The sequence below is a fragment of the Phalangium opilio genome, unplaced genomic scaffold (assembly GCF_054372755.1).
Source record: "Phalangium opilio isolate 3A_F unplaced genomic scaffold, DU_Popi_V2 ptg000079l_1, whole genome shotgun sequence".
In the NCBI taxonomy this organism is placed as follows: Eukaryota; Metazoa; Arthropoda; class Arachnida; order Opiliones; family Phalangiidae; genus Phalangium; species Phalangium opilio.
The window spans coordinates 5986299-6009780 of NW_028324187.1; the positions used below are offsets into that span (position 1 = coordinate 5986299).

At 35.1% G+C, this 23482-nt stretch overlaps 4 protein-coding genes across 6 annotated transcripts; 2 read left to right on the top strand and 2 right to left on the bottom strand.

The window, feature by feature from the left end:
• The first annotated feature begins 535 nt into the window (after positions 1–535).
• LOC149654433 (uncharacterized protein KIAA2013 homolog) lies at positions 536–5165 on the top strand. Its single transcript, XM_089845965.1, has 13 exons — positions 536–691; positions 763–866; positions 938–1057; positions 1121–1252; positions 1324–1475; positions 1552–1625; positions 1700–1822; positions 2421–2589; positions 2665–2864; positions 3169–3281; positions 3352–3616; positions 3687–3811; positions 4302–5165. Exons 1-13 carry the CDS (start codon positions 618–620, stop codon positions 4484–4486), a joined length of 1836 nt encoding a protein of 611 aa, XP_089702091.1. The 5' UTR covers positions 536–617; the 3' UTR covers positions 4487–5165.
• Zir (dedicator of cytokinesis) lies at positions 5144–20062 on the bottom strand. Its single transcript, XM_089845942.1, has 31 exons — positions 19769–20062; positions 19356–19682; positions 19099–19297; positions 17349–17659; positions 17184–17288; positions 16983–17094; positions 16686–16917; positions 16328–16455; positions 16104–16253; positions 15535–15966; positions 12669–12857; positions 12291–12596; positions 12048–12233; positions 11143–11981; positions 10901–11073; positions 10519–10826; positions 10337–10463; positions 10179–10278; positions 9882–10113; positions 9665–9817; positions 9451–9609; positions 9291–9385; positions 8201–8282; positions 8021–8137; positions 7811–7954; positions 7479–7745; positions 6458–6638; positions 6233–6378; positions 5913–6166; positions 5702–5845; positions 5144–5631 (listed from the first exon to the last, which is right to left on the bottom strand). The coding sequence occupies exons 1-31, from the start codon at positions 19816–19818 to the stop codon at positions 5577–5579; spliced, it is 6303 nt and encodes a 2100-aa protein (XP_089702068.1). The 5' UTR covers positions 19819–20062; the 3' UTR covers positions 5144–5576.
• A 46-nt stretch (positions 20063–20108) lies between these two features.
• On the top strand, positions 20109–20692 carry LOC149654435 (cytochrome c oxidase assembly factor 5). Its single transcript, XM_089845975.1, has 3 exons — positions 20109–20353; positions 20415–20516; positions 20588–20692. The coding sequence occupies exons 1-3, from the start codon at positions 20252–20254 to the stop codon at positions 20627–20629; spliced, it is 246 nt and encodes an 81-aa protein (XP_089702101.1). The 5' UTR covers positions 20109–20251; the 3' UTR covers positions 20630–20692.
• Positions 20693–20857: 165 nt separating this feature from the next.
• Positions 20858–23462, bottom strand: LOC149654436 (short coiled-coil protein). 3 transcript variants are annotated; one of them, XM_089845971.1, is made up of 6 exons: positions 23346–23462; positions 22507–22649; positions 22297–22419; positions 22136–22222; positions 21331–21509; positions 20858–21102 (listed from the first exon to the last, which is right to left on the bottom strand). In XM_089845971.1, exons 2-5 carry the CDS (start codon positions 22571–22573, stop codon positions 21346–21348), a joined length of 441 nt encoding a protein of 146 aa, XP_089702097.1. In that variant the 5' UTR covers positions 22574–22649; positions 23346–23462; the 3' UTR covers positions 20858–21102; positions 21331–21345. The 3 variants fall into 3 exon arrangements, with proteins under 3 accessions (XP_089702097.1, XP_089702096.1, XP_089702098.1); XM_089845970.1 differs by having other exon boundaries at positions 21371–21509; positions 23346–23461; XM_089845972.1 differs by having other exon boundaries at positions 21371–21509; positions 22507–22548; positions 23346–23457.
• Positions 23463–23482: the final 20 nt, after the last annotated feature.

Sequence of the window (23482 nt, forward strand, 5' to 3'; positions counted from 1 at the left end):
AACTCCAATAAGGATATTTCAAATAGGAATTTCAAGGCTAAATGTTATTTACGCCCATAAAATAAACATATTTGTCAACTAATAATGTCAAGGTAAACATTCATCTCGCGTCCTTAACAAAAAAAAAAAATAAACAAAAGTGGCTCTCTAAATCTGACATTATCTATCCTATATTTGGAGCTGTAAGGCTGTACAAGCCCTAGCTCGGCAACTTCGTTGGAGCAAAAAAAAAAAAAAAAAAAAAAAAAAATGTGATGTACTTCTACCGAACCGGAATTAGTAAATCAAACTACTCGGTAGGGCTTTTTAAATAAATAATAATGAATATTAAAGATTCTCACTTACATGCGCCTTTATGAAGAACTCGAGGAACTGAATAGATTGACAACTGTCATATTATTGATTACCGCTATCAATTAAAATAACTTTTTTAATTAAATCCGTATGACGGCGCGCGACAATGAAATTACACGTGACCCGCCAATGGGAAATAGCAGAAAAGCTAGCAGACAGTTAAAATTTGCCAGCGACGCAAAGCAGGAACGGAAATAAGCACGTTTCTAGATCATCTAGTGACATTGTATCGTGTGACTGTCTCCAGAGTCCAGACTCCAGCTATGAAGATGGAATGTTTCGAGTTAATTCGTAGAATTAAATCTACATTTAAACGGTTAATTGATGGATGTTTTTCGTATGTTAACATATTTTCAGCATTGTTTAAAAAGTCATATAGAATTTTTAACATGAAATACTTATTTTTAGGACGAAACGAGCATTTTTAACAGTTACAATAGTATTTGGTTTGTTGCTGTACCTGGGTCCATCGGTTTTCCGATGGTTGCGTCAAAAAACGCCAATTATGATCGGTGACAACTAATCCAATCGCCATTAAGCTAACAAAATTAATAAAATACCAATTGAACCCACCCTCAAATAGATCCCAACGTGGCTTGTGTATCTCAGTACATAGATCCCCTTTATCGAGAATCTTTGAAGTATCAGGCTAGTGTTTGGAAAAGTTACGATAAAGAGTCCCCTAGCTTTCTTCCATATATTGGTTAGTTTATTTTACCATGTTTTAAGACCATTTCCAGAATTATAGTTAAAAATATTGAAACAGGTAATGGGAAAGTTGGTCTATCTCTTTATGATGAAGACGGAGCTGTTCACATTTTTCATAAACGTTCTCTAAATATTCAACTTCCATTTTATCCTATAATTTCTGTTGAATTACCTGGCGCCAATAGTCAAGGTTGTAAACTGGTTAAAAAAAAGGTTATGAACCGCGATGTATGTACTAAGTTCCATAATAATTTTAATCAGAGGGCATCGGTGTTCATTACACAACTGGTTTGGCCTATAAATACAAGTGTTTCAATCAACGACGCTATACTGTTGAATTACGACAAGAGTTTATAGCATATAGAGTCATACCTTCCATTATAGTACAAAATCTCAGAATAAAAAATCCTTTGGTAATACATATAAATAAATTACCATTAGGCCTACATCATGGACACGCGTGTTGAACGTTACATACTTTTAATTTAGAATGAGGCCCAGACGGTTCTTTTGAAACAAAAGGGTTTAAGTAACGTTTCTTCTTTAAGTAAACGCTCATTTAGGTAAAAAGAAGGAATTAAATAACGCAATATTTAATTACTTAATCTAATTAAGTATATATATATAATTGAAATAGTTTTGAAAATCAAGAGTACAAACTCGTTTCATTTTTAACTATATCTCCCGATCAAAAACGAAAGATTATAGTTACAACTGCATTAGCAACTTTGCCGGATTCAATTACTATCGAAGCTAAAAGGTTTTGAAACCAAGGATGATTTGGGGATGGATGCGAAATCTGAGAGAAATAGGCGCGTGCGCGCTAACTGTGGAACAGTTTAGGTCCGGTGGGACGCTAAAACTGGGGGAGGAATACTCGGTAAAATGGCGGGCGGTCTTGGTAATTCGTCTGAAGCAGTCTGGGAAATAGCACACTTCCTCTGGTCCAAAACCAGTTTATTAATTGCCTGGACTAGTTTTTTAATTCAAGACGTGGGGGTTACTGGTCCTTGGGACCAGTATTTATTAATTGCAAATCTATAGGAGAACAAAGCCTGGGACCACTGCGGAGACCAGTTTATTATTTCGGACACTAGGGGGTCACTGGTCCCAAGGACTAGTTTAAAAAATATCCTTATTTCCCAGAGTGGTCTGAAGTAGACCACCCGCCATTGTTTCCGAGTATTCCTCCCCCATTTCTAGCGTCCCACCTGACCTAAAGTGTTCCACAGTTAGCGCGCGTGCCTATTTCTCTCAGATTTCGCATTCTCCCCCCATCTTCCTAATTAAAACTAAATAAATTACCCATAAATTTTAACGTACTAAAAGAAAAAAACTCCCCGTTTTTCATGTTAAAGTGTCAAAAATGTTCAAGTATTAACGTGTGTACAATACGCGGAAAGTACATCGGGGAAAACGTACCAAGAAATCATACAAAACTTAGAAACCCGAGTTAAAGACGATATTAAACGAACAGTCTCGACTTTATCCACTTTAAAAACCAACCATATTAAAGTTTGGCAACAGGTATATCAAAAAAAAAAAAAAAAAAAAATTGTCTTTAAAACGTCTTGTAACTAAAAAAACGGACCATATTTTAAGCTATGGACGACTGGTTTCGGTATCAGCGAATCTAAAGCGAACGACGCTGTTAATGGGGACCGAATAAACGCTACGATATACTACGTTTTATCCAATTCTAGGGCATACAACTCTGAGATTAATTTCCCCAAATCACAAAAGGATAAATTATCAGCTTTATTAGCGTATCCTGATTCCTGCTACAATGGACATTACACATTGTATGATGCCATATTCCCAGCAACAAACTTAATTAGCCTTATTCCTGATCAGCGCCATCTACCCATAGCGGTGACTTTGAGAACTACTGTAATCGGCAAGCCAATCAGATGTCGCTAAAATCTGGTGACGTCATTTTTGGTAAGACTCGAGAGTGCCAGTCAGTGACGTCACCAGAATTTAGCGACATCTGATTGGCTTGCCGCTTACAGTAGTTCTCAAAGTCACCGCAATGGGTAGATGGCGCTGATGAGGAATAAGGCTAATTGGGGAAACTAACGAATACGTATTAAATTAATTCTTTAGGCAAGCATCGACTTTATGGTCGCATTTATCCTCGATAGAAAATGTCAACAAAGTTGTCGCGCTATGGATGCTAACTTTAGAAAAACAGGGCTGCCAGGAACTACTTAGAGCTGGTGCTTATTGAACTACCCCGCCATTAAATTCCCTCCGCGATACTTAAAGCTATTTACTTACCTGCAATAGGTGCTGATGGCGTAATTCAAGCCATGACACTCAGTTTTGGTGGTTTGAGATTCACCAATCATCATTTAGAGTTTTTATCCAATCCGGGCGATCTTCACAGGGATTATTTCTTCAGACGTATCAGTTACGGAAACTCGACTCATTTGAATATCAGCGTTATTGTAGAGCTTAATAACAAAGCGGTTATTTATGTGGCGCTTGATCGTAGTGATAAAGAATTCTACGCGTGCGATGGTGGTTGTTTGGATCCTCCCGTTAAACTAAGGTTATTAATTAATTAAGATACTAACTATCAAACTAAACTATTCTACCATTTACATTGTTTTGAATTCTAGCTCGCAATTAACTCAGTTTCCAGTAAAGAAAACGGAACCAATCACAGCCGTACTTTACATTACAAGCGACCGCGAGCATATGGAAGAATTGAAACATACAATTCACGTTAAAGAAGTTCAAGAAGGTATAAAGATTAATTAATCTAAACATCGGATCTTAATTCATTATATCAGAAGGGGATAATAGAAGAAGGATGACACTCTGTATCCTCTTAAGGCTTTAGTTATGTAACGTCATTCTTCCCAGGCTCAGTGTTCACCTTTTAGTTTGCTTTCCCGCTCATCAAACTAGAAATGGGCATCGCACTGTGCTAGGGTGAATTCTATAATTGTTTGGCACTAAATCCCCAGCAATCATCCCACAAACCTTGATTGTCTTGACGTGGGACAAAAATCCACAAGCGCATGCATGCGTCTTGCCAAATATTTAAACGCTAATAGAGTAATGATGAGGGAACTATTTATCGTGTATGTGATTCGGTTTAGTAACCTTGCTCTAAATGTTCCGATGTTGGGAAGAGTGACCGTTACACTTACCCCGCTTTGTGCTTGTACACTTCTCTCGAAGAGAAGTATTATATACTTCTGATTATATTAACTAATTAATATTTTCAGCACCTCCTCATGAACATCATATAATCGCTCTACATCGTCACGGGCACCAATTGGGTGGTTTACCGGCGCTATTTTGGGTTTCTATCGCGTTCCTTATTGTCGTGTTTCATTTATTCTTGGCTAAATTAGTCTACAACGAATATTGTAGTGGCGGGGAAAAGGCGCGCGGTCGATATATCGTTTGACGCATTTCACGCGTCATAACTAGTCAAGTTTTGGAAAGAGAGAGTGCCATTAAAAATAAAAACCATCTCGTACAACCGTTGGTAAACTTCTTAAGAAAAAAATCGAACTAACTAACTAAGATTAAATACTGTGATAAATTAATTATATTTAAAGTAAAAACGTAAGTAAAAATATACTTGGCAGAAACAATTAACGGGTCTTTGGTTTAAACTTTAAAAATGAATATAAAATATATATATACTTCTAGAACGCAGGCGATTAATTAACTTCGCGTACTGTTAATTAGCGGTCTTATTCCTGATCAGCGCCACCTACCCATAGCGGCGACTTAGAGAACTACTGTAAGCGGCAAGCCAACCACTTCAGATGTCGCTAAAATCTGGTGACGTCACTGACGGTGCCGGGCACTCTCGGGGAGTCGGGGACGGGTCTTACCAAAAATGACGTCACCAGATTTTAGCGACATTTGGTTGGCTTGCTGATTACAGTAGTTCTCAAAGTCGTCGCTAAGGGTAGGTGGCGCTGATCAGGAATAAGACCGCTAATTTTAGGTTAATGATAATTAGTTAAACAAGAAAACCGCGCCTCTAATCCTACTACGAAGAAAAAAAAAGAAATTTCTAATTTTGTATTGTAATGTAAATAAAACTCAGACATTTTTCCTTATAAGTATTTAAATACGTTTGGTTTATATAAAAGTTTAAAGAACCGTATAAAAAAGATAAGATGGTATTATAGGGGTTGACTAATGAAGTTATTCAAATGCGTAATTAGCCTTATTCCCGATCAGCGCCACCTACCCTTAGCGGCGACTTTGAGAACTACTGTAATCCGCAAGCCAATCAAATGTCGCTATAATCTGGTGACGTAATTTTTGGTAAGACCCGTCCCCGACTCCCCGAGAGTGCCCGGCACCGTCAGTGACGTCGCCAGATTTTAGCGACATCTGATTGGCTTGCCGATTACAGTAGTTCTCTAAGTCGCCGCTATGGGTAGGTGGCGCTGATCAGGAATAAGGCTAATTAATAATTACTTTGAAAACTAACTTGGTTAAATAAATATATAAAATTAAAATACCAGGTAAGTTAATTAAATTAATGGACTGCTTTTTGGTTTTGAGTGGTGCTGACCAACAGCCTCCATTCTGAGCAAATATAAGAGAACAGTCAGAAAATAGAAAATATTCTTAATTACCCGAAATATTACTTAATTACCTTCGAATTCTGGACAATCCTCGATATTCAATCATTGGAAATATCTTCTCTTTGAAACTGTTGTAATTTCTGTCCAATTCGCGTTGGTAATCACGCTGATCTGGACCAATCAGGGTTCGATTCTTTCTCAGGGCATCCGCGCATCTATTATATTTTAATGTTAAATTTAATTTAATTTAAATTAAACTAAACTAAAGGAAAGTAGGCTTACTTTTTAAGGAAATCTTTAAAGCAGAGTCGAAGTCTATCTTGTTGAGGAGTTGGTGTTTTCTTGCCTTCAAGAAGATCGGACAAGAAGACAATAGCGATCTCTAATGGTCCCTGATTGACAGTGGTTCCGATACACCCTTGTAAAACCATTTGAAGGATTTTGGGATCAGCAGGTTCTTGTTGCGTAGCGAGAGCCAATTCTGACGTTTTCTTTTGTATGTCTTCGATGGCGACTTCAATCGGAGTTAGAACCATCTACAGAGAATGTACCTACATAAACTTCAAAATAATTAATTACAAAGATGTCGGTAATTAACATACCTGTTGTCGTTCCAGAACTTGTATACGAGTTTTAACATAAGGAAATGTATGAAGAGTCGTTAAAACCGTTTTACGTTTATGCTGCTCGTGAAGTTCACCATGAGCTCGTCCATCGGGTGTAAATGGTGTGGCGTATATGAATCGATCTAAGTTCATTAATTAATTAATTAATTAATTAAACTATTTCGCTGACGTTAATTGATATTTGAAGGCGATTAAGCTCACTTATATTGTAATTTTTATCGAAATACGTCACTCGTTCCCGCATTTCGTACATATCAAAGTAAGGTTCGACGTAAGTTATTTGAATGTAAGCCTTTTCTGGATTTAATTTCGCAACGTCAACCGTATTGGAATCTTTAATAACTTCGACAAATTCGCAACCAAATCTCTCAGAATAAAAATTCTAAAAAAATTGGTTATAAGTTCAGATAACGTAATATTATACATTAAAAGAACGGCCTTTTTCTAAATATAAAAGGAAAAATATTTAAAAAGAAATAAATGATCTCTTATTACAAAATAATTAACATTTAATTAGTCTTAAAAACGAGGACTACCGCGCCGCCATTGTTTTAGTGACGTCTGATAGCCATCCCTTCAGGGATTGGTTGAATTCTCACAGGCTGAGAGGGGGAAAGGGTGAGGTAGGGAATAGCCAACTTGATCACGCGAGGCGTAAGAGGTTAGATTTAGGAGACGTCACTAAAGCAATGGCGGATGGCGCAGTATAGAGTAGTGTCGGTAGAGAGGGGAGTAGACTGTTTATCCCTCCCTCTTGGCGCGCTTTTGTAAGAGGGGATACTGTACGCGCCTGGTAGGGGGGATGACACTGAGCTAGAGCTAGATGTCAGTTCTACGTATGCAAACGTCATACCCTTCTATCTCTTAGCTAAGTGTCATCCCCCCTACCAGGCGCGTACAGTATCCCCTCTTACAAAAGCACACCTAGAGGGAGGGATACACAGTCTACCACCCCCCTCTACCGACACTACTCTATGGTATGACGTTTGCATAGTAGAACTGACATTACTCTATTCCTCGTTTTTAAGACTAATTAAATGCTAATTATTTTGTAATAATTAGAGATCATTTATTTACTTATTTAATATTTTTCCTTCGTTATTTAGAAAAAGGCCGTTCTTTTAAGGTATAATGTTATGAAACATGAACATGACGACAACAGTAGTAAGGACTATCCACTTAAGACACAAATTCAAGATGGCCGCCACCCACTCCAACTTACCTCCAATCTATGGGAAATCTCCGGTAACTTGGTTAACGTTGGTTCCTTATAGACAAATTCTTCTCCGTCTAAATCACCAAACTTAGCCCCGTAAAATCCAACCCTAAAATAAGTCCCAAAAACTCTTTTGCCAGCCTGTTGATCAATTTTAACGAAAGCTTCGTTCAATTTGCCATAAATATTGGCTAATTTTTTATTATCGCGATTGGCTTCTGATATTGGTATTAGTACTTTGTAGACATTATTCATGGCTTCGTAAAGTCCGGCCTAAATAGGTCTAAATGTGTCAAAAATAGACGAAAAACAAAAAAGAAATGTCTAATAATTCTTACTTGACTAAACGAACTCGCGGCTTGTTCTAATAAACCAACAAGACCAATTTCAGTGAAATATTTTCCAGTGCAAATCCCTTCTTCGTCTGGTGAAAGTACGTCATCGGAGACTGCGCTTTCTTCCAATACATTCGGCGATATTTTCTGTTTAAATTAATTAATTAAAATTTAGTTAAATATGATTAAATACAATTAAAATTGTTTAAATACTTCGAATGTGACGCATCCGATTGGTAAATACGGTTTATACTCGAGCATATGAAGATATTCAGCAACCAGAGCGCCGGAATGAATTAAACAAAGCGCAGCTTCGGCGTGATTACAGCGCTGAAAATTAATTAAATATAATATTAATTATAATTAAAATACTATAATTTGATTAATATTTACCTCAATATGTTTTTGCGCCATACTAGCTAACCAAGTTAATCTCAAATCAGGCGAATTTTGATAACCTTTCGCTATACGGTACCTTTAATTAAAAAATTAATTAAAAAATTAATTAAACTAAAGTTAATTAAAAAATTAATTAAACTGAAATTAATTAAAAAAATTATTTAAAAAAATAATTAAACTGAAATTAATTAAAAAATTATTTAAAAAAATAATTAAACTGAAATTAATTAAAAAATTAATTAAACTAAAATTAATTAAAAAATTAATTAAACTAAAATTAATTAAACTAAAATTAATTAAACTAAAATTAATTAAACTAAAATTAATTAAACTAAAATTAATTAAAAAATTAATTAAACTAAAATTAATTAAAAAATTAATTAAACTAAAATTAATTAAAAAATTAATTAAACTAAAATTAATTAAAAAATTAATTAAACTAAAATTAATTAAACTAAATTAATTAAAAAATTAATTAAACTAAATTAATTAAAAAATTAATTAAACTAAAATTAATTAAAAAATTAATTAAACTAAAATTAATTAAAAAATTAATTAAACTAAAATTAAATAAAAAATTAATTAAACTAAAATTAATTAAAAAATTAATTAAACTAAAATTAATTAAAAAATTAATTAAACTAAAATTAATTAAACTAAAATTAATTAAACTAAAATTAATTAAACTAAAATTAATTAAAAAATTAATTAAACTAAAATTAATTAAAAAATTAATTAAACTAAAATTAATTAAAAAATTAATTAAACTAAAATTAATTAAAAAATTAATTAAACTAAAATTAATTAAACTAAATTAATTAAAAAATTAATTAAACTAAATTAATTAAAAAATTAATTAAACTAAAATTAATTAAAAAATTAATTAAACTAAAATTAATTAAAAAATTAATTAAACTAAAATTAAATAAAAAATTAATTAAACTAAAATTAATTAAAAAATTAATTAAACTAAAATTAATTAAAAAATTAATTAAACTAAAATTAATTAAAAAATTAATTAAACTAAAATTAATTATATTAAAATAATTAATATTAATTAATTAATATTAATTAATTAACTTACATTAAATCGAGAAGCATCTCAGGATCTTCCTGAAATTCTTTCATTTTAACCGTATCAGATAAAATCATGTATAGATTGAAAACTAAATCTCGAACCTATATACAATCAAATACAATTAAATTTGATTAAAATTAAAATTAAAACTAATTAATCAACTTACTTGTTCGGGAAAAGTTGTATCTAATAATTCGCTATCTTCCTCAGCGTACAACAAAATCGTTTTAAGAGATCGTCTTAGAAAATCTTCATTAAAACTATGACTGGTACCAACCAGGCTACTTAGTGACATTGTCACTTGCATTTTAACTCGGGCGAAATTCTGCAATTAAGTTAATTAACAACCTGACAACAATTAAATTAAAATCCTTAATTACATTTCCAATTTCAAAATTTTGTCTCATAAGTAAATACAGCGACGCGGACGCTTGAGCGCGTACGGAACTAACACACGAACTGCAATGACGCAAAAGTCTCAAACACAAATCAGCGCATTGTTCCGTTTCCTCTTCGAAAAGCAACTCGGGAAACTAATTATTTAAGTATTTAAATTAAATTTAATCAACTTGGATAGACGGAAGAGCGACGACTTACTTTAAAAACTAAAGATCTCTGTGTTGCAAACATATTCTGCAAGACTAAGGTACTTTGATTGCAACCGAGAGCGTGCAATAAATCCCTTAACACGTTGCTAAGTAGTCCTTGCAACGAATCCGACTGCGTCACGACTTTAATTATAAGTTCTAAGGCGTCTAAGACGATTAAATTAACTTCCGTTGCTAAATTTCCTTCAATATGGGCCTCCGTTTCGATATCGGCTTTGGGTCTGAGTAATTTATTTTATTTAATAGTAATTAAATTAAATTAAAATTAAAGTAAGCTTATAGCGACCTGTCCATGGCGTCGGAATTGTGTCTCCATTGGACAGTTTCCTTTTTCCAACGTAATTTATCCCCTTGATACGGACTTGCCGGTGATGGAGGGTTTCGATCTAAGGAAAGCATTGCAATTATTTTAATTAACATTAATTAAATTAAATTAACGCCTACCTTTGCGTCTCATCATCAATTCACTTCTAGCATTAGAATTTCCCAAAATAACGTCTTCGAGTCTTGATTTAATATCAGACGTTTTACGAAGACTTTGTTGGGAACTTCTCTTCAAGTATTTCTTTCCCTAATTAAAAACCTTAATTAAACCAGCCTAATTAAAAAAAGGAACAATGACTTACCTTGTATTCGAAGCAAGAGACGCAAATATAAAGAACTTCCAACAACGCTTGAAGTTTATGAGCGGGTAATTCGGCCCAACACTTTCTCAGAACGTAATCGCTTGTATTTTTAATTACCCATGCAAAACAAGCTAATAAATTACGAGTCGATTCCTCTTTAAGAAGAGTACGACGGCTTTGATGATAAGGGTCGTAATTATCACCGCCGTGTCTCAAGGAACTACCAGCGATGGCCATTCCTAAAGACTGCGTCAATGTAGAGTTTAAATCGGAGTTTTCGTGGACGTTATCGGAACTAATTACGCGAGCTAATTAAAATATCCAGACATTTAATTGGATTACTGTTGGGATTACAGTTACAACTTTGAAAGGGCCTAATTACTTTTATGTTCTAAATGTAGTTGGGTAACGGCGTCGGTTATAATCCCTATTAAAGGCAGATAAAGCGTAGCGACCCTGGCTTTGCATTCAGGTTCCTGGTAACGTTGGTCCCAATCGTGGGAAGTTAAAAGATTTCGTATTGTGTTGATTGCCTTGGCGTGAATTGCCGGTGCGCTAATGCAACAACAAACTATACTTTCCAAAACGTCCTGTTGAGCCAAATACCTTAAAACCCTAGCTTACTTTATCTCCAAAACGGTGGCCAACTCGGACAACAATAAACCAACCAAGAAATGTTGTTGTCTAAACTCGACAGACAACTCTGAGTAATTGCGACGATCCGTCAAGGTACTGGTCGATACGAAAGAGGCTTGAGAACTACTGGATGCGATACTGGGACTGGGAGACGTGGCTGGTGAAGGCGATAACGGTGTCCCAAACGGCAAATTCAACATGACGTAATGTTCGTGGCTACAAATAATCCTCAAGAAATCCAGCTTCAAACTTATGAGCAAAGTGGCGTCGGGTAACGAAGAGATCTTGGCGGATAATTGCTTGCAGTAAGTTTTGATTAAAGAAAAGACGTATCCTCTATTCATAATGGACAATAAGTCACGCAGGAAGAAGGCCAAACTGTTGTTCAATCTTTGGATAATCTTTGTGTCCTTTTCTTCGCGGTTATATCGGCTGATGACGTCTGAAGTCATTGTGGTGACCAAAGTCGTGATATCATCCGTGAACTGTTCGTTAAAACGGGCTTTTCGCGGTAGGGTGACCTTCTCAGTCGTCGCTAGATGTTCATTCATACTCTTTACAATCAGTTCAAAGAAAAACCAAGAGTTCGATAGAGCCAATTCCCGAGCAGAACCGCTAGAAACCACCCATTGCAAAGCCATCTCTTCGTGGACGATTTTACGACATTGGTTACGAGGTACCAAGTAAATAGCGCCTCCCTCTTGACAACCGGGTGTTCGTAAACTAGCAGTGCGGTCCAAACCGCGTCCAATTACATTTCCAACCTCGGTATCGACGTCAACGTAACTTAAGTCAGGGTTGCTATTACTTCGGTGAGGATACGAACGCTACCAAGATGGTATTTAAACGTAAGGCTTGGCTACTACCGGAATAGGCGACCAATTCAAACTTACGGGGGGTGGCATAGATATGGGTCGACCAGAACCAGGACTTCCGTATCCCAGGACTAAGGGCAAGTTTGTAGTGGAAGTTCCTCCAATAGGAATTGATTCAGGATGAGGGAGATTAGCTTGGAATTGAATATAAGTCGCTAAAAGACTATTACGACCATGTTGATCGTTCTTATCTTCCAGTAACACCTTTAATTCGTTAAAATTAGCCAAGACGATACAAAATGTATCGTGAAAATCTCTTACGGTTATGTTTCTAACTATGATAGCAATAGCTTCGAAAGCCGTTTGACCAATATTGATGACCTGACCGGATATGACCGGAGGTCGAACCAAAAGCCGGATTAATTTATCCATTATCAACGGAAGAAATTGGACTAACGGTTCGGGTCGCGCTTGACCAATCTCTAAAATACTTATTTTCAGGTCATTTTCCATGCTTACACCCCCGGAATCGCTACCGAGGGTGATTGTGGTGCTAGAACCGCGTTCTGGTAACGTGTTCTCGTCAATGGCGGTGCATAATTGAAGAAATTTGTCAATGTACACGTCCTAAAGACGAAATGACCTTAATATGTTAGGCGGAAGGGACGACTCCATGGATGCGTTTGGATTAAACTTTACCCTAGCATAAATGGATGAAACGGCATCAACGACTATGGTGAAAATGCCTTTGTGATTGTCAACCCATTTTGTATTTGGGACGTGGACAAACGGAGTCAAGTAAGAGTAACTCGACGGTGGTTTGTCCATCATGACGGGCAAACAAAATTCTCCCGTTTGAAGGGTTCCATCGCGGTAAAGGGGCCACCACTAAGGACATTCAATATATGTAGAATTCTATACATTCCACACTCTATGACACCTTCACTTTGAAGTGTCAGGAATCGCGTATTTTAAGAGATACAGGGAAATCCTTCATAGATATTATAGGCTTACTTCTTAACATTCGAACGATACCAATAACGCGTGGTTACAACAATCAGTACTCGATTAATGAAATAAAATATGAAAGCATCGCGTCAATCCAATACATCCCAATGCATAATGCACCTCCAATTCGGGGTGTCAGAACACTGGTGTTTTAAGAGATACTGAAAATTCCTTCGCGCATATTATAGACATACTTCTTCTCTTTCGAACGATACCAATAAGTTGCAATTACAACAATCACTACTCGAGTAATTAAAGAAATATCAAAACATCGCGTCAATTCAATACATCCCAATGCATAATGCAACTCCAATTCGGGGTGTCGGAACACTGGTGTTTTAAGAGATACCGAGAAATATTTCGCGTATATTATAGGCCTAGTTCTTCTCTTTCGAACGATATCAATAAAATGCGGTTACAACAATTCGTACTCAAGTAATTAAGGAAAATATCAAAACTTCGCGTAAATTCTATATATATCCCAATGCGTAAAGCACCTCCAATTTGGGGTGTCAGAACACTGGTGTTTTAAGAGATACTGGGAAATCCTTCGCGTATATTATAGGCCTACTTCTTACCTTTTGAACGATACTAATAACTTGCGGTTACAACAACCAGTAATCGAGTAATTAAAGAAAATATCAAAACATCGCGTAAATTCTATACAGGGTGATTCTAAAATGGTGGTATAACCGAGCTACTGCGGGTTCTATGAGCGATTTTAAGTCGAAAATGTTCTATGGCATTTTGTCATCCAGGCCACCGTTTAAAAGTTATGATAAGAATCATTTACGGATGACCCCTTAAAATTAATTAAATTAATCAAAAGCCCAGCGGGTTGAATACATTTTTTTAAGGGGACTCACGTGTTTAGTAATCGCGCTCGCGATTTACTTCCCCGTGAACTCCATAAAGAAGTCCTCCACCAATGTAAGCTTGAAAATGGGTTCAAATGGGAAGATTCATGCCGAATTGAGAAAAACCTAACCCAATGGGGAAATGCATTGAAAATTTAATAAAAAAGGACCAAATGGGAAGATTCTTGCCGGATTGAGAAAAACCTAACAAACAATCAACAAAGGTTTAATGTTCTGAGAATCGCAAAAAGAAGTGAAGCTTTTCAAGCAAAATTGTTTAAAGCGGATCAAAACTTAATTTTAACAATTTGATCGTCAATGGAGTAAGAAGTTACGGAACACATGGGCTCTACTGCAATGTAACGTAAAAATTGTAAAGTCAGAAGCCAAATTAAGAAATCAACTAAATGTCAGTTTTTGGCGGTGTAGCGTGTTTTTCCTCATGGAATGAGAGTCTGACTAGATGTTCTCACATTCGATTCTCAAAACTTGATGAATCGCTGGCTTTTGTTTGCTTTCTTGGTCGGATTGCATTTAACTGTAAAGTCAGTTGGAATTTGGAAGGGTATTAAAGCTGCAAAACGGGCAAGAGTTCAAATTGTAGTGGTTTTCTTTCATCTTTGGCGGTAATTTGGAAATGTTTATGAATTTGGAAAGTTTATGAAGAGTGGACGTAATAACCCGCCAATGTTTTTCTGTGGTGAATCCAAGAGTAAAAGTAGCATCGCAACGACCTTGACGACAAGTGGCCATTATCAGTTTAGTTTTTGATTAAGCGTTGTAATTAGTGGAGGGCCATACCAGCGCCCTCGAATCGCTTTTTACTCTCTGTCCATCGGGCGCAATACAGCAGTCTCATATGGTTCCAGTAATGTAACCGCGGCAATCAGAAGTAATGCAGGAAGCATTTCCTAGGCGAGGGCGAAGTGGTCGAGCATACCTCTCGCGGATTCTTATCCATCAGTCGTTCTAGGCTCAAAAAGCGTTTAACTAAAAATTGGTTTTTAAAAAAGCGGGTTGGTTTCGTTCACTGTCTGCGCTGTTCAAAATCTAATTTGAAATTAGGCTTAAGAATTTTTGGGAAGATCGTAGTCACGAGACTTTAGCACAGTAAAAGGCTGCACGTGCCATTACAAAATTTTTAAATGTTGGCGCGCTTTTGTTTTCGAATTTAATTAATTTTAAGGGGTCACCCGTAAATGATTCTTATCATAACTTTTAAACGGTGGCCTGGATGACAAAATGCCATAGAACATTTTCGACTTAAAATCGCTCATAGAACCCGCAGTAGTTCGGTTATACCACCATTTTAGAATCACCCTGTATATCCCGATGCATAATGGCACCTCCAATTTGGGGTGTCAGAACACTGGTGTTTTAAGAGATACCGGGAAACTCTTCGCGTATATTATAGGCCTATTTCTTCACTTTCGACCGATACCAATAACTTGCAATTACAACAATCAATACTCGAATAATTAAAGAAAATATCCAAACATCGCGTCAATTCTATATATACCAATGCATAATGGCACCTCCAATTTGGGGTGTCAGAACATTGGCATTTTAAGAGATACTGGGAAATCCTTCGCGTACATTATAGGCCTATTCCTTCACTTTCGACCGATACTAATAACTTCCGGTTACAGCAATCAGTACTCGAGTAATTAAGGAAAATATCCAAACATCGCGTTACTTACAGTATATCCAATGGGTGTTTCAATGGGCGTTTGATGCTCTGTTTTACGCTGACAACTAATATGATAGAAGGTAAACAACAAGTGATGTTGTTCATTGAGCTCAGAGGGAAGTCTAACTTTAATTTCGTCACTGAAATCGGGCGATTTGGTGTGATAGACAACCGCCGTTCTACTTTCCGATGACAACTCCGGGCAACTAGATTTCCCGAATATAACAGGGATGGCTGACACCTCGTTCTCCATGAACTGAACCTTACAAGCGATGTTTCGCGCAGATCCGGGTCGATTGGTGAAATTAACATTCTTGGGGTAGACATACATCAAATTGCGGTAGACATAATGTGGAACATAAACCTCTTTGGATGGGAACTCGAGAATTTCTTTCGTTGGTCGTCCTTTTTCATCCGGGTAGGGAAGCAACCTAACCAGCTCCTAAAATGGGTGTTAGTTAACGGGTTTTATTGTTAGTTAACAGAGAAATATCGGAACTAGATGAAGCAGTTCGCACATATCCTCTTTTGATCAATTTGAGGACACTTTTGAAGACGGTAAGTGAAAATACATCTTACCGGTGTAAGAGAGTATCTAGTGTCCTCAGGACAAGGTGAAATATCCAGTTTAAGTATACCAGGAATACATTTAAGCCTTTTTACAGAGGAAGGACGTTTCAAATCCATTAAAAACTTGTACAAGTCTTCATCCTTTAGCTTATCGCATTCCTAATATCGCGTTAATTGTTTTAATTACCTTAATTAAACAAGGGTCCAATAAGCCTAAATAAAAATTAACATACCTGCTTGAAAAAACTGTTGACTGTTAAAGTTACCGGACGGAAATTTTCCAAACTTTGCCCGAAATCATCGGGAGACCAACTTCGTCTCTTCTCCGAACCACTTTTTCGTTCCAAAGAACCACGTCTACCTGATGAAGAAACAAACGAAAGGTTTTGTTAAATTTAATTACAATTAAATTAAACGTGAGATATTTTAACTTAGTCGAGAGGAATTGGTTAAAAACCTCACCAACAAACATCCAATTGAATACTGGATGCATGAACAAAATTAAATTAAATAGGTTTTTGTGAAATGTACGTTCCTTAATTTGCTGTGAAACAAAAAGGAGCTGGCCATCGAGGGAGCTAGGTGACTTACCTAAACTATTAGTTCCCGAGCTTTCTTTTTCCAAATTAGTGTCTCTATCTAAGGAACTGACACCATTAACGATATTCATTAAGTAAATGGCCGTCCACGCGAATGGCATTCGATATTGTCCCAATCTTTCGCAACACGTCACCGCGTTACCCTTAATTTTGTCACGATTTTTCTCGTCTTTCATATAAGGTTCGGCGCATTCGTTTATATCGCCTTGTAAGACTTTTTCAAGCTACGCGAAGTAATTAAAAACGTTTCTTTATTATATGGTTCGTTTGAAAATATTGTTAATTGTACCTTGACAACTAAAAATAAGTTCTCTGAAGGGTACGTTATGTTAAATATGCAAGATCGGCTCAAAGTTGAAACATCTTGAAATGGAACGTGGCTCGATAACATTCGTTTCAATCTAATTTGAATTAATTAACTTATAGTTAATTGAATTGAATTGAACCCCTTTCAATTTTGATTGATTGATTTAATTAATTAATTAATTACGGTTCGGGATTCAAATCAAAATAAAAGTTTTCCGAAACTTTTTTCTTCTCTTTGGCATCGTACAACGCCATTGTTCCAAAGAATGGTTCAATCTCTAATTCTAATCTATATTAAACTTAATTTATATAATTCCTATCCTACTACTTAGGGTGTGGGGCGGCTTACTTAAGAGCCAAACACTTGACCAAAATGCGATGTCCTAAATGCTCTTTTGGCATCTCAGCAGGCAATCTTCGTTCAATAATATCTTCCTCTTCTTGGGCAGGATATAAAGAAAAGAAAGCTTCCTGTCGAGCCTCATGACGGTTATTTTCATTGACTTTGTCAATTTGCTCAACAGGAATTCGGTCCAGAAGGGAACGGATCAATGGATCAGATAGAGAGTTACGAAGATCAAAAACACTGCTAGTCCAACTTCCTCTAGGAGTATCGCCTATAAGTAATGACTGACGATTCGAAGATGGAACCGAAGAATCCTAAAATATATAGGAAAAGTTGTCTATCCTATAGTAGTACAGAGTTGTCTATCCTATAGTAGTACAGAGTTGTCTATCCTATAGTAGTACAGAGTTGTCTATCCTATAGTAGTACAGAGTTGTCTATCCTATAATAATGCAGAGTTGTCTATCCTATAGTAGTACAGAGTTGCCTATCCTATAGTAGTACAGAGTTGCCTATCCTATAGTAGTACAGAGTTGCCTATCCTATAGTAGTACAGAGTTGTCTATCCTATAGTAGTACAGAGTTGTCTATCCTATAGTAGTACAGAGTTGTCTATCCTATAGTAGTACAGAGTTGTCTATCCTATAGTAGTGCCAAAAGTATATAGATATAAAACAAAAAGTACCCTTCGTTTAAAGCAAAGCGCGGGTCCCCTACAAGTTGACTTTCCTTACGAACTCCAGTTTTGGCTTGGCGAAGGCAAGAGACATTTGTGGGCGGGATATATAATTGCACTTATAAATCCCGCCCACTAGCATTTGCCAAGACAAAACTGGAGTACAGGGGGAAAGTCGCCTTATAGGGCACCCGCGCTTTGCTTTAAACTCTCGCGCCGTGTAATATGAGAAGCCCTACTATACGGGATTTACGAGAGGTATTCCAGTGGGCGCTGCCATAACCTGTAGGCGGCCTTTAGTTAGTGGCTGACATTCCCATTCCCTGTCGTTAAACGCGCTCCATAGCCTTGGTAGAACAACTCTCCGAAAAGGGGGCGGTAACCTCGTAAGTCCCGTATATTCCAGAATAATGTCGACCCCCTCTGCGTACGATTACCTTCCCGACCGTGGCACGGGGTTTTCGGGGAAAAAACCGTGAATAGGCTTATAAATTTTTTTTTTTTTTTTTTTTTTGAGGTTTCAATGCGATAGGGTCTATGGACCGCGGCAAGGATGTGATTATTCAGGTTTCAGTAGGAGTGTAAGCAGGGGAAGGAAATGAGGTTTACTTGGGAGGTGACGGGCGGGGTGTGGGGGTCAAGTCACCTCCGGCGGACACGGGGCAGTCGGCACAGGCTTATAAAATATAAGAGATGCTAGCTCTAGTACCAAAAATTTACGTTTGGATCGCCAGCATCATGTACTACTTTCTATAAACCTATGACGTCCCTGATTGGTTAGTTTCTATAAGCGGTTGAGCGAAGGGTAGCTTGCTTCTTAGTTTACATGTCGTGTCGTCTACAGTCAAATGCAGGGAATTGTTAATGAAGTGTACTTTTTGTTTTTATGTCTATAAACTTTTGGTAGTACAGAGTTTATTACTGCCCTAAGACTTGTTTCAAGGTAATCAGTTCTAAATCCACTCCCATCACCATAATGACGTAACTAACTATCAAAATATTGCTTAGAAGTTTGATTTAATTCGTTGCTAGGTCTATTTACATCGGTATTATATAATTATAAATAGACTAGGTTACCGAAGTATCTTCATCCTCGGCCAATGGTGGAACAGGCGTTACTAGTTGTGGCATTGGCATAGGAGAAGTAAAGTTCTTGAAAAGTGCCAATTCCTCCTCCAAATCTATTTCAAACTCTTGTTTAGGAGTTGATTTAACAACTTGGGCTTGAGTTAAAGCGCGGTCGGGAAAGCTTATGGAGGAACTGAAGTCTTGGTACCTAATACAAAACGACGTTAAGTACTCGAAGGCTTTGAAACCTTCCATATAGAGCGTACTTTCGGTTGACGTAAACCCAATCGGACGTATAGCAATTAATACAGTCCCTAACGTAAGGGTCAATATTAGGCCCTTGAACATCAGGGATGATTGGAACGACAGTTCTAATCTTTCTGGGAATAATTCCAACTTCAATGTCATCCTCGGGAAAATCAAGAAACGTTCGAATTGGATCGCGGTACATTTGGTCATCATGATTATTCAAAAATTCCTCAAAATCTACGGGTTCCACCACGTCACAGAGTGGAACTGAACTAACATAACTATTGGTACGGGATGAGGAAGATGCGGCGGAAATTTGACGTCTGACTTCGGCGTTGGTTTGTCTTCGTGGGTTAATTTATTTATTAAATTTAAATGAAATGGCAAAAAAAAAACCAAGATTTTAATCGAAATTAAATTAGTATCTTACTTGCTCAAACGTTGTGCAAAAGCACGTTGCCCGCCACCACTTGAAGACATTTTTGATAGACCAAGGCTTAGTATTCCATTGTTTTGCGAAAGTACCGTTATAGCGCCAATTTCGGTTTAATGTTTCAATTTAAACTCTTTCTGACATTAGTTTGGGATAAATGTAGGGTTAATGCGAATGTTTGTGTAATTAAGAACAATAAAATTTCACAAAAACTAATTAGTTTCGGCTTTCAGGCCAGATTTACAATGATTTTACAATCAAACATTGACAGCTTACTTACTGTACTTACTTTTTTTTCTAATGGGACATACAACTTTAAGCTCTGATTGGTCGAAGAGACGACTAGGTCAAAGGTTATTTACAAAATGGCGACGAACAACAAGGAAAATTAATAATATTACAATTATTTCCTTGATATAAAAATAGATAGTAATTAAAATTAATACAATATAAAATTTTCCTCATACCTTATTTAAAACCATGTCAAATTATTACGAGGAAACTACAGAATCCAAAAATTCTTGCGATGGTTTAAGGGAAGACCTGAAGGCGTGCTTATTGGCTACAGAATGTGTTCAAATTGTACGTTAGAAAGCACGATTAATTTTAATTATTTACAATCAATCAATTTTAAACGTACCAGTATAAGAAGAAACCAAAGGAATGTTTACTGTCTCAACATCCAAGCATTCCTCCTGAATGTTTTGCATTGAGAAACTCTTTTTTTGAGTGCAAAAGATCCTTGGTATGCAAAAAAACCCGGAAATTTTAATATTAATATTAAAATTGAAACTAATACTAATACTTATCTTACAGCTGGATAACAGGGCGAGATTTCGAGGAAAAAAAGGCTATTAGTTTAGAAATAAATTTATTATAGAATGCTATGTAAATATGAATAAATAATTATTACAAATTAAATCATTTTCTTTCAAATTCATTTACACTTTTACCAAAAAATTAAAAAAAAAATGCACAGAAATGAAATATAATTGAACATACTTAAATATAGAATATTTATTATTTATTATTTAATTTAATTTAAAATGCAGTAGCCTTTAAATTGTTAAGAATTGACTAGATACATCATTTATCTAATTTTATTTTTATTTGGGTGCACCGACAATATTCTTGTGAAATAGGGAATAAATTCAATTCACAATATTTAATTTAATTATTTAACATAAAAACATCACTAAGGATTAATTAATTATTAATTGCTGTTAGTAGAGATCATGTTTGTTTGTTTGTTTGTTTACTTATAGAAGGAAATTAATTAAATAATGTGAGAGATATTATTTGCAGCTTATTTCTTGGCTTTTGTCATTCCTCTGTTTCGTAGGAAAAAAGAAAAAATTATAATTTAAAATTAAAATTTGTATTAAAATTTAATTTAATTTAAATTAATTTCTTTTGGTGCCATTATTCATTATTGTGCTGCTGTGTGTAAATATAAACACAAGCGGTGTAGTGTAGTGTAGTGTAGCGTGTAATTTATTTTTTTTTTTCTTATTAAAATTTAATTTATAAAACACAGCTTCCAAAAGAAATTTTCAAACCTTTTTTTATTTTTTTCAGAAAAGGGTGAAATCAACTTGCTTCTTTTTGTTCTTTGGAGAAGTTGATTGAAAAACACTCGAAGCAGACATCAAATTTTCAATATATTGACCCAAAACTTGATTCTCAGATTTGAGTTTCAAATTTTCCTCTTTAACACTATCAACTCTTTGTGACAAATCTTATGAAAATGTTTAAAAATTAATTAATTAATTAATTCCTAGAGTTAATTAAATTAATTAACTCTAGGAATTAAATATTTAGTTATTTAATTCCTAGAGTTAATTAAATTAATTAACTTTAGGAATTAAATATTTAGTTATTTAATTCCTAGAGTAAATTAAATTAATTAACTTTAGGAATTAAATATTTAGTTATTTAATTCCTAGATTAAATTAAATTAATTAACTTTAGGAATTAAATATTTAGTTATTTAATTCCTAGAGTTAATTAAATTAATTAACTTTAGGGATTAAATTATTTAATTCCTAGAGTAAATTAAATTAATTAACTTTAGGAATTAAATATTTAGTTATTTAATTCCTAGAGTAAATTAAATTAATTAACTTTAGGAATTAAATATTTAGTTATTTAATTCCTAGAGTAAATTAAATTAATTAACTTTAGGGGTAAAATATTTATTTAATTCCTAGAGTAAATTAAATTAATTAACTTTAGGGATTAAATATTTAGTTATTTAATTCCTAGAGTAAATTAAATTAATTAACTCTAACAATTAAATATTTAGTTATTTAATTCCTAGAGTTAATTAAATTAATTAACTTTAGGAATTAAATATTTAGTTACCATCTAGGGTGTTTTGAAGTTCCAAGACTTGCGCTATAAGTCTGGCTTTTTCCTCAGCTTCATCTGGACTCATATCAGGATCCAACACTAATTAATAACTTAATTAAATTAATAATTGTAATTATATAAATAAAAATAAAGAAACAAATTAATTAACTTACAACTTGGCATTGGGCTGCCAGCTCCATTCAAAAATGCTGATGGAATTGACTCAAAACTTTGTTTCCCTAATCCATGACTATCGAGAGAAGCTGTAGTTTCAGCATCACTATCATCTGACACTTCTACATGATATTTATATTTAATTAACTATTATTTTAATAAACTAATTAAGGCTTAGGGCTAAATTAAATTTTTGGCAACAGACAGACCTTGAGCATCTTCATCAGCAAGAGGAATGCTGTTCATTTCTTCTAGAAATTTATTGACACCAGACATCTTATATTTTTTTTTGTGTTTTAGCTACTTTAGGTTAATAATTAGGCCTACGGAGGTTACGTTTTTAGGAAAATATCTGAAAAAGGAGTCAACAACATGCAGAGAGAATATTTTAAGGCAGCAGACAGCAAAGACAATGAAAAACTACTTAAGTCTATAACTAGAGAAACAAATCACCATTAGGAAAACTAATTAACTAACATGCGTTTTAAACAATTACTAAGAACTAATTAACATGGTTAAAAGTTCAGGAAAAAGATTACTAGATAGCTAGTTCAGCAATTAGTTGTAATAGATTGATATTTCTAAAGATTTCTTCAATGAGTAATGATTCTAATGACATATCTCTATGAGCAGGGCTGGAAATAAGCACAGGACACACTGGACATTGTCCAAAAATTTTTAAAACATCCCATAATGGGGTCACTGCATTTTGACCAATAACTATTTCAGAAGTTTTGAATATGAAGATGCGACACTATTCTTGCACACTCAACTGGACAATGTCCTGTAAATTGTCCAGTAATGAGGGGGGAGGGGTTACTGGACACTTATCCTATAATGTTTTTCTTATTTCCAGCCCTGGTCACTCTGACGTAACGCTAAAGGGCTAACCCTATTTTTTAGACAAACCAAGGCTTAAGAATTCAACACAAGTCCGGATTTCAATATAAAATAACTTATTTTTATGATAAGGTGGAAAATATTCTATTTAGTTACGAAGTTAATGCTTAATAAAACATTTTTAAGTATAATTAAAAGATATAACTACCAGATTATTATGAAAATTCCAATAAAACTCGGAGAAAGTCACTCGCACTACTGTCAGTCTAGCGTTAAGCCTAACAGGGTTGCCAGCTTCCCGGAATTCCGGAATCCGGAACGGCGGAAACCAGTCTGGGAAATAGC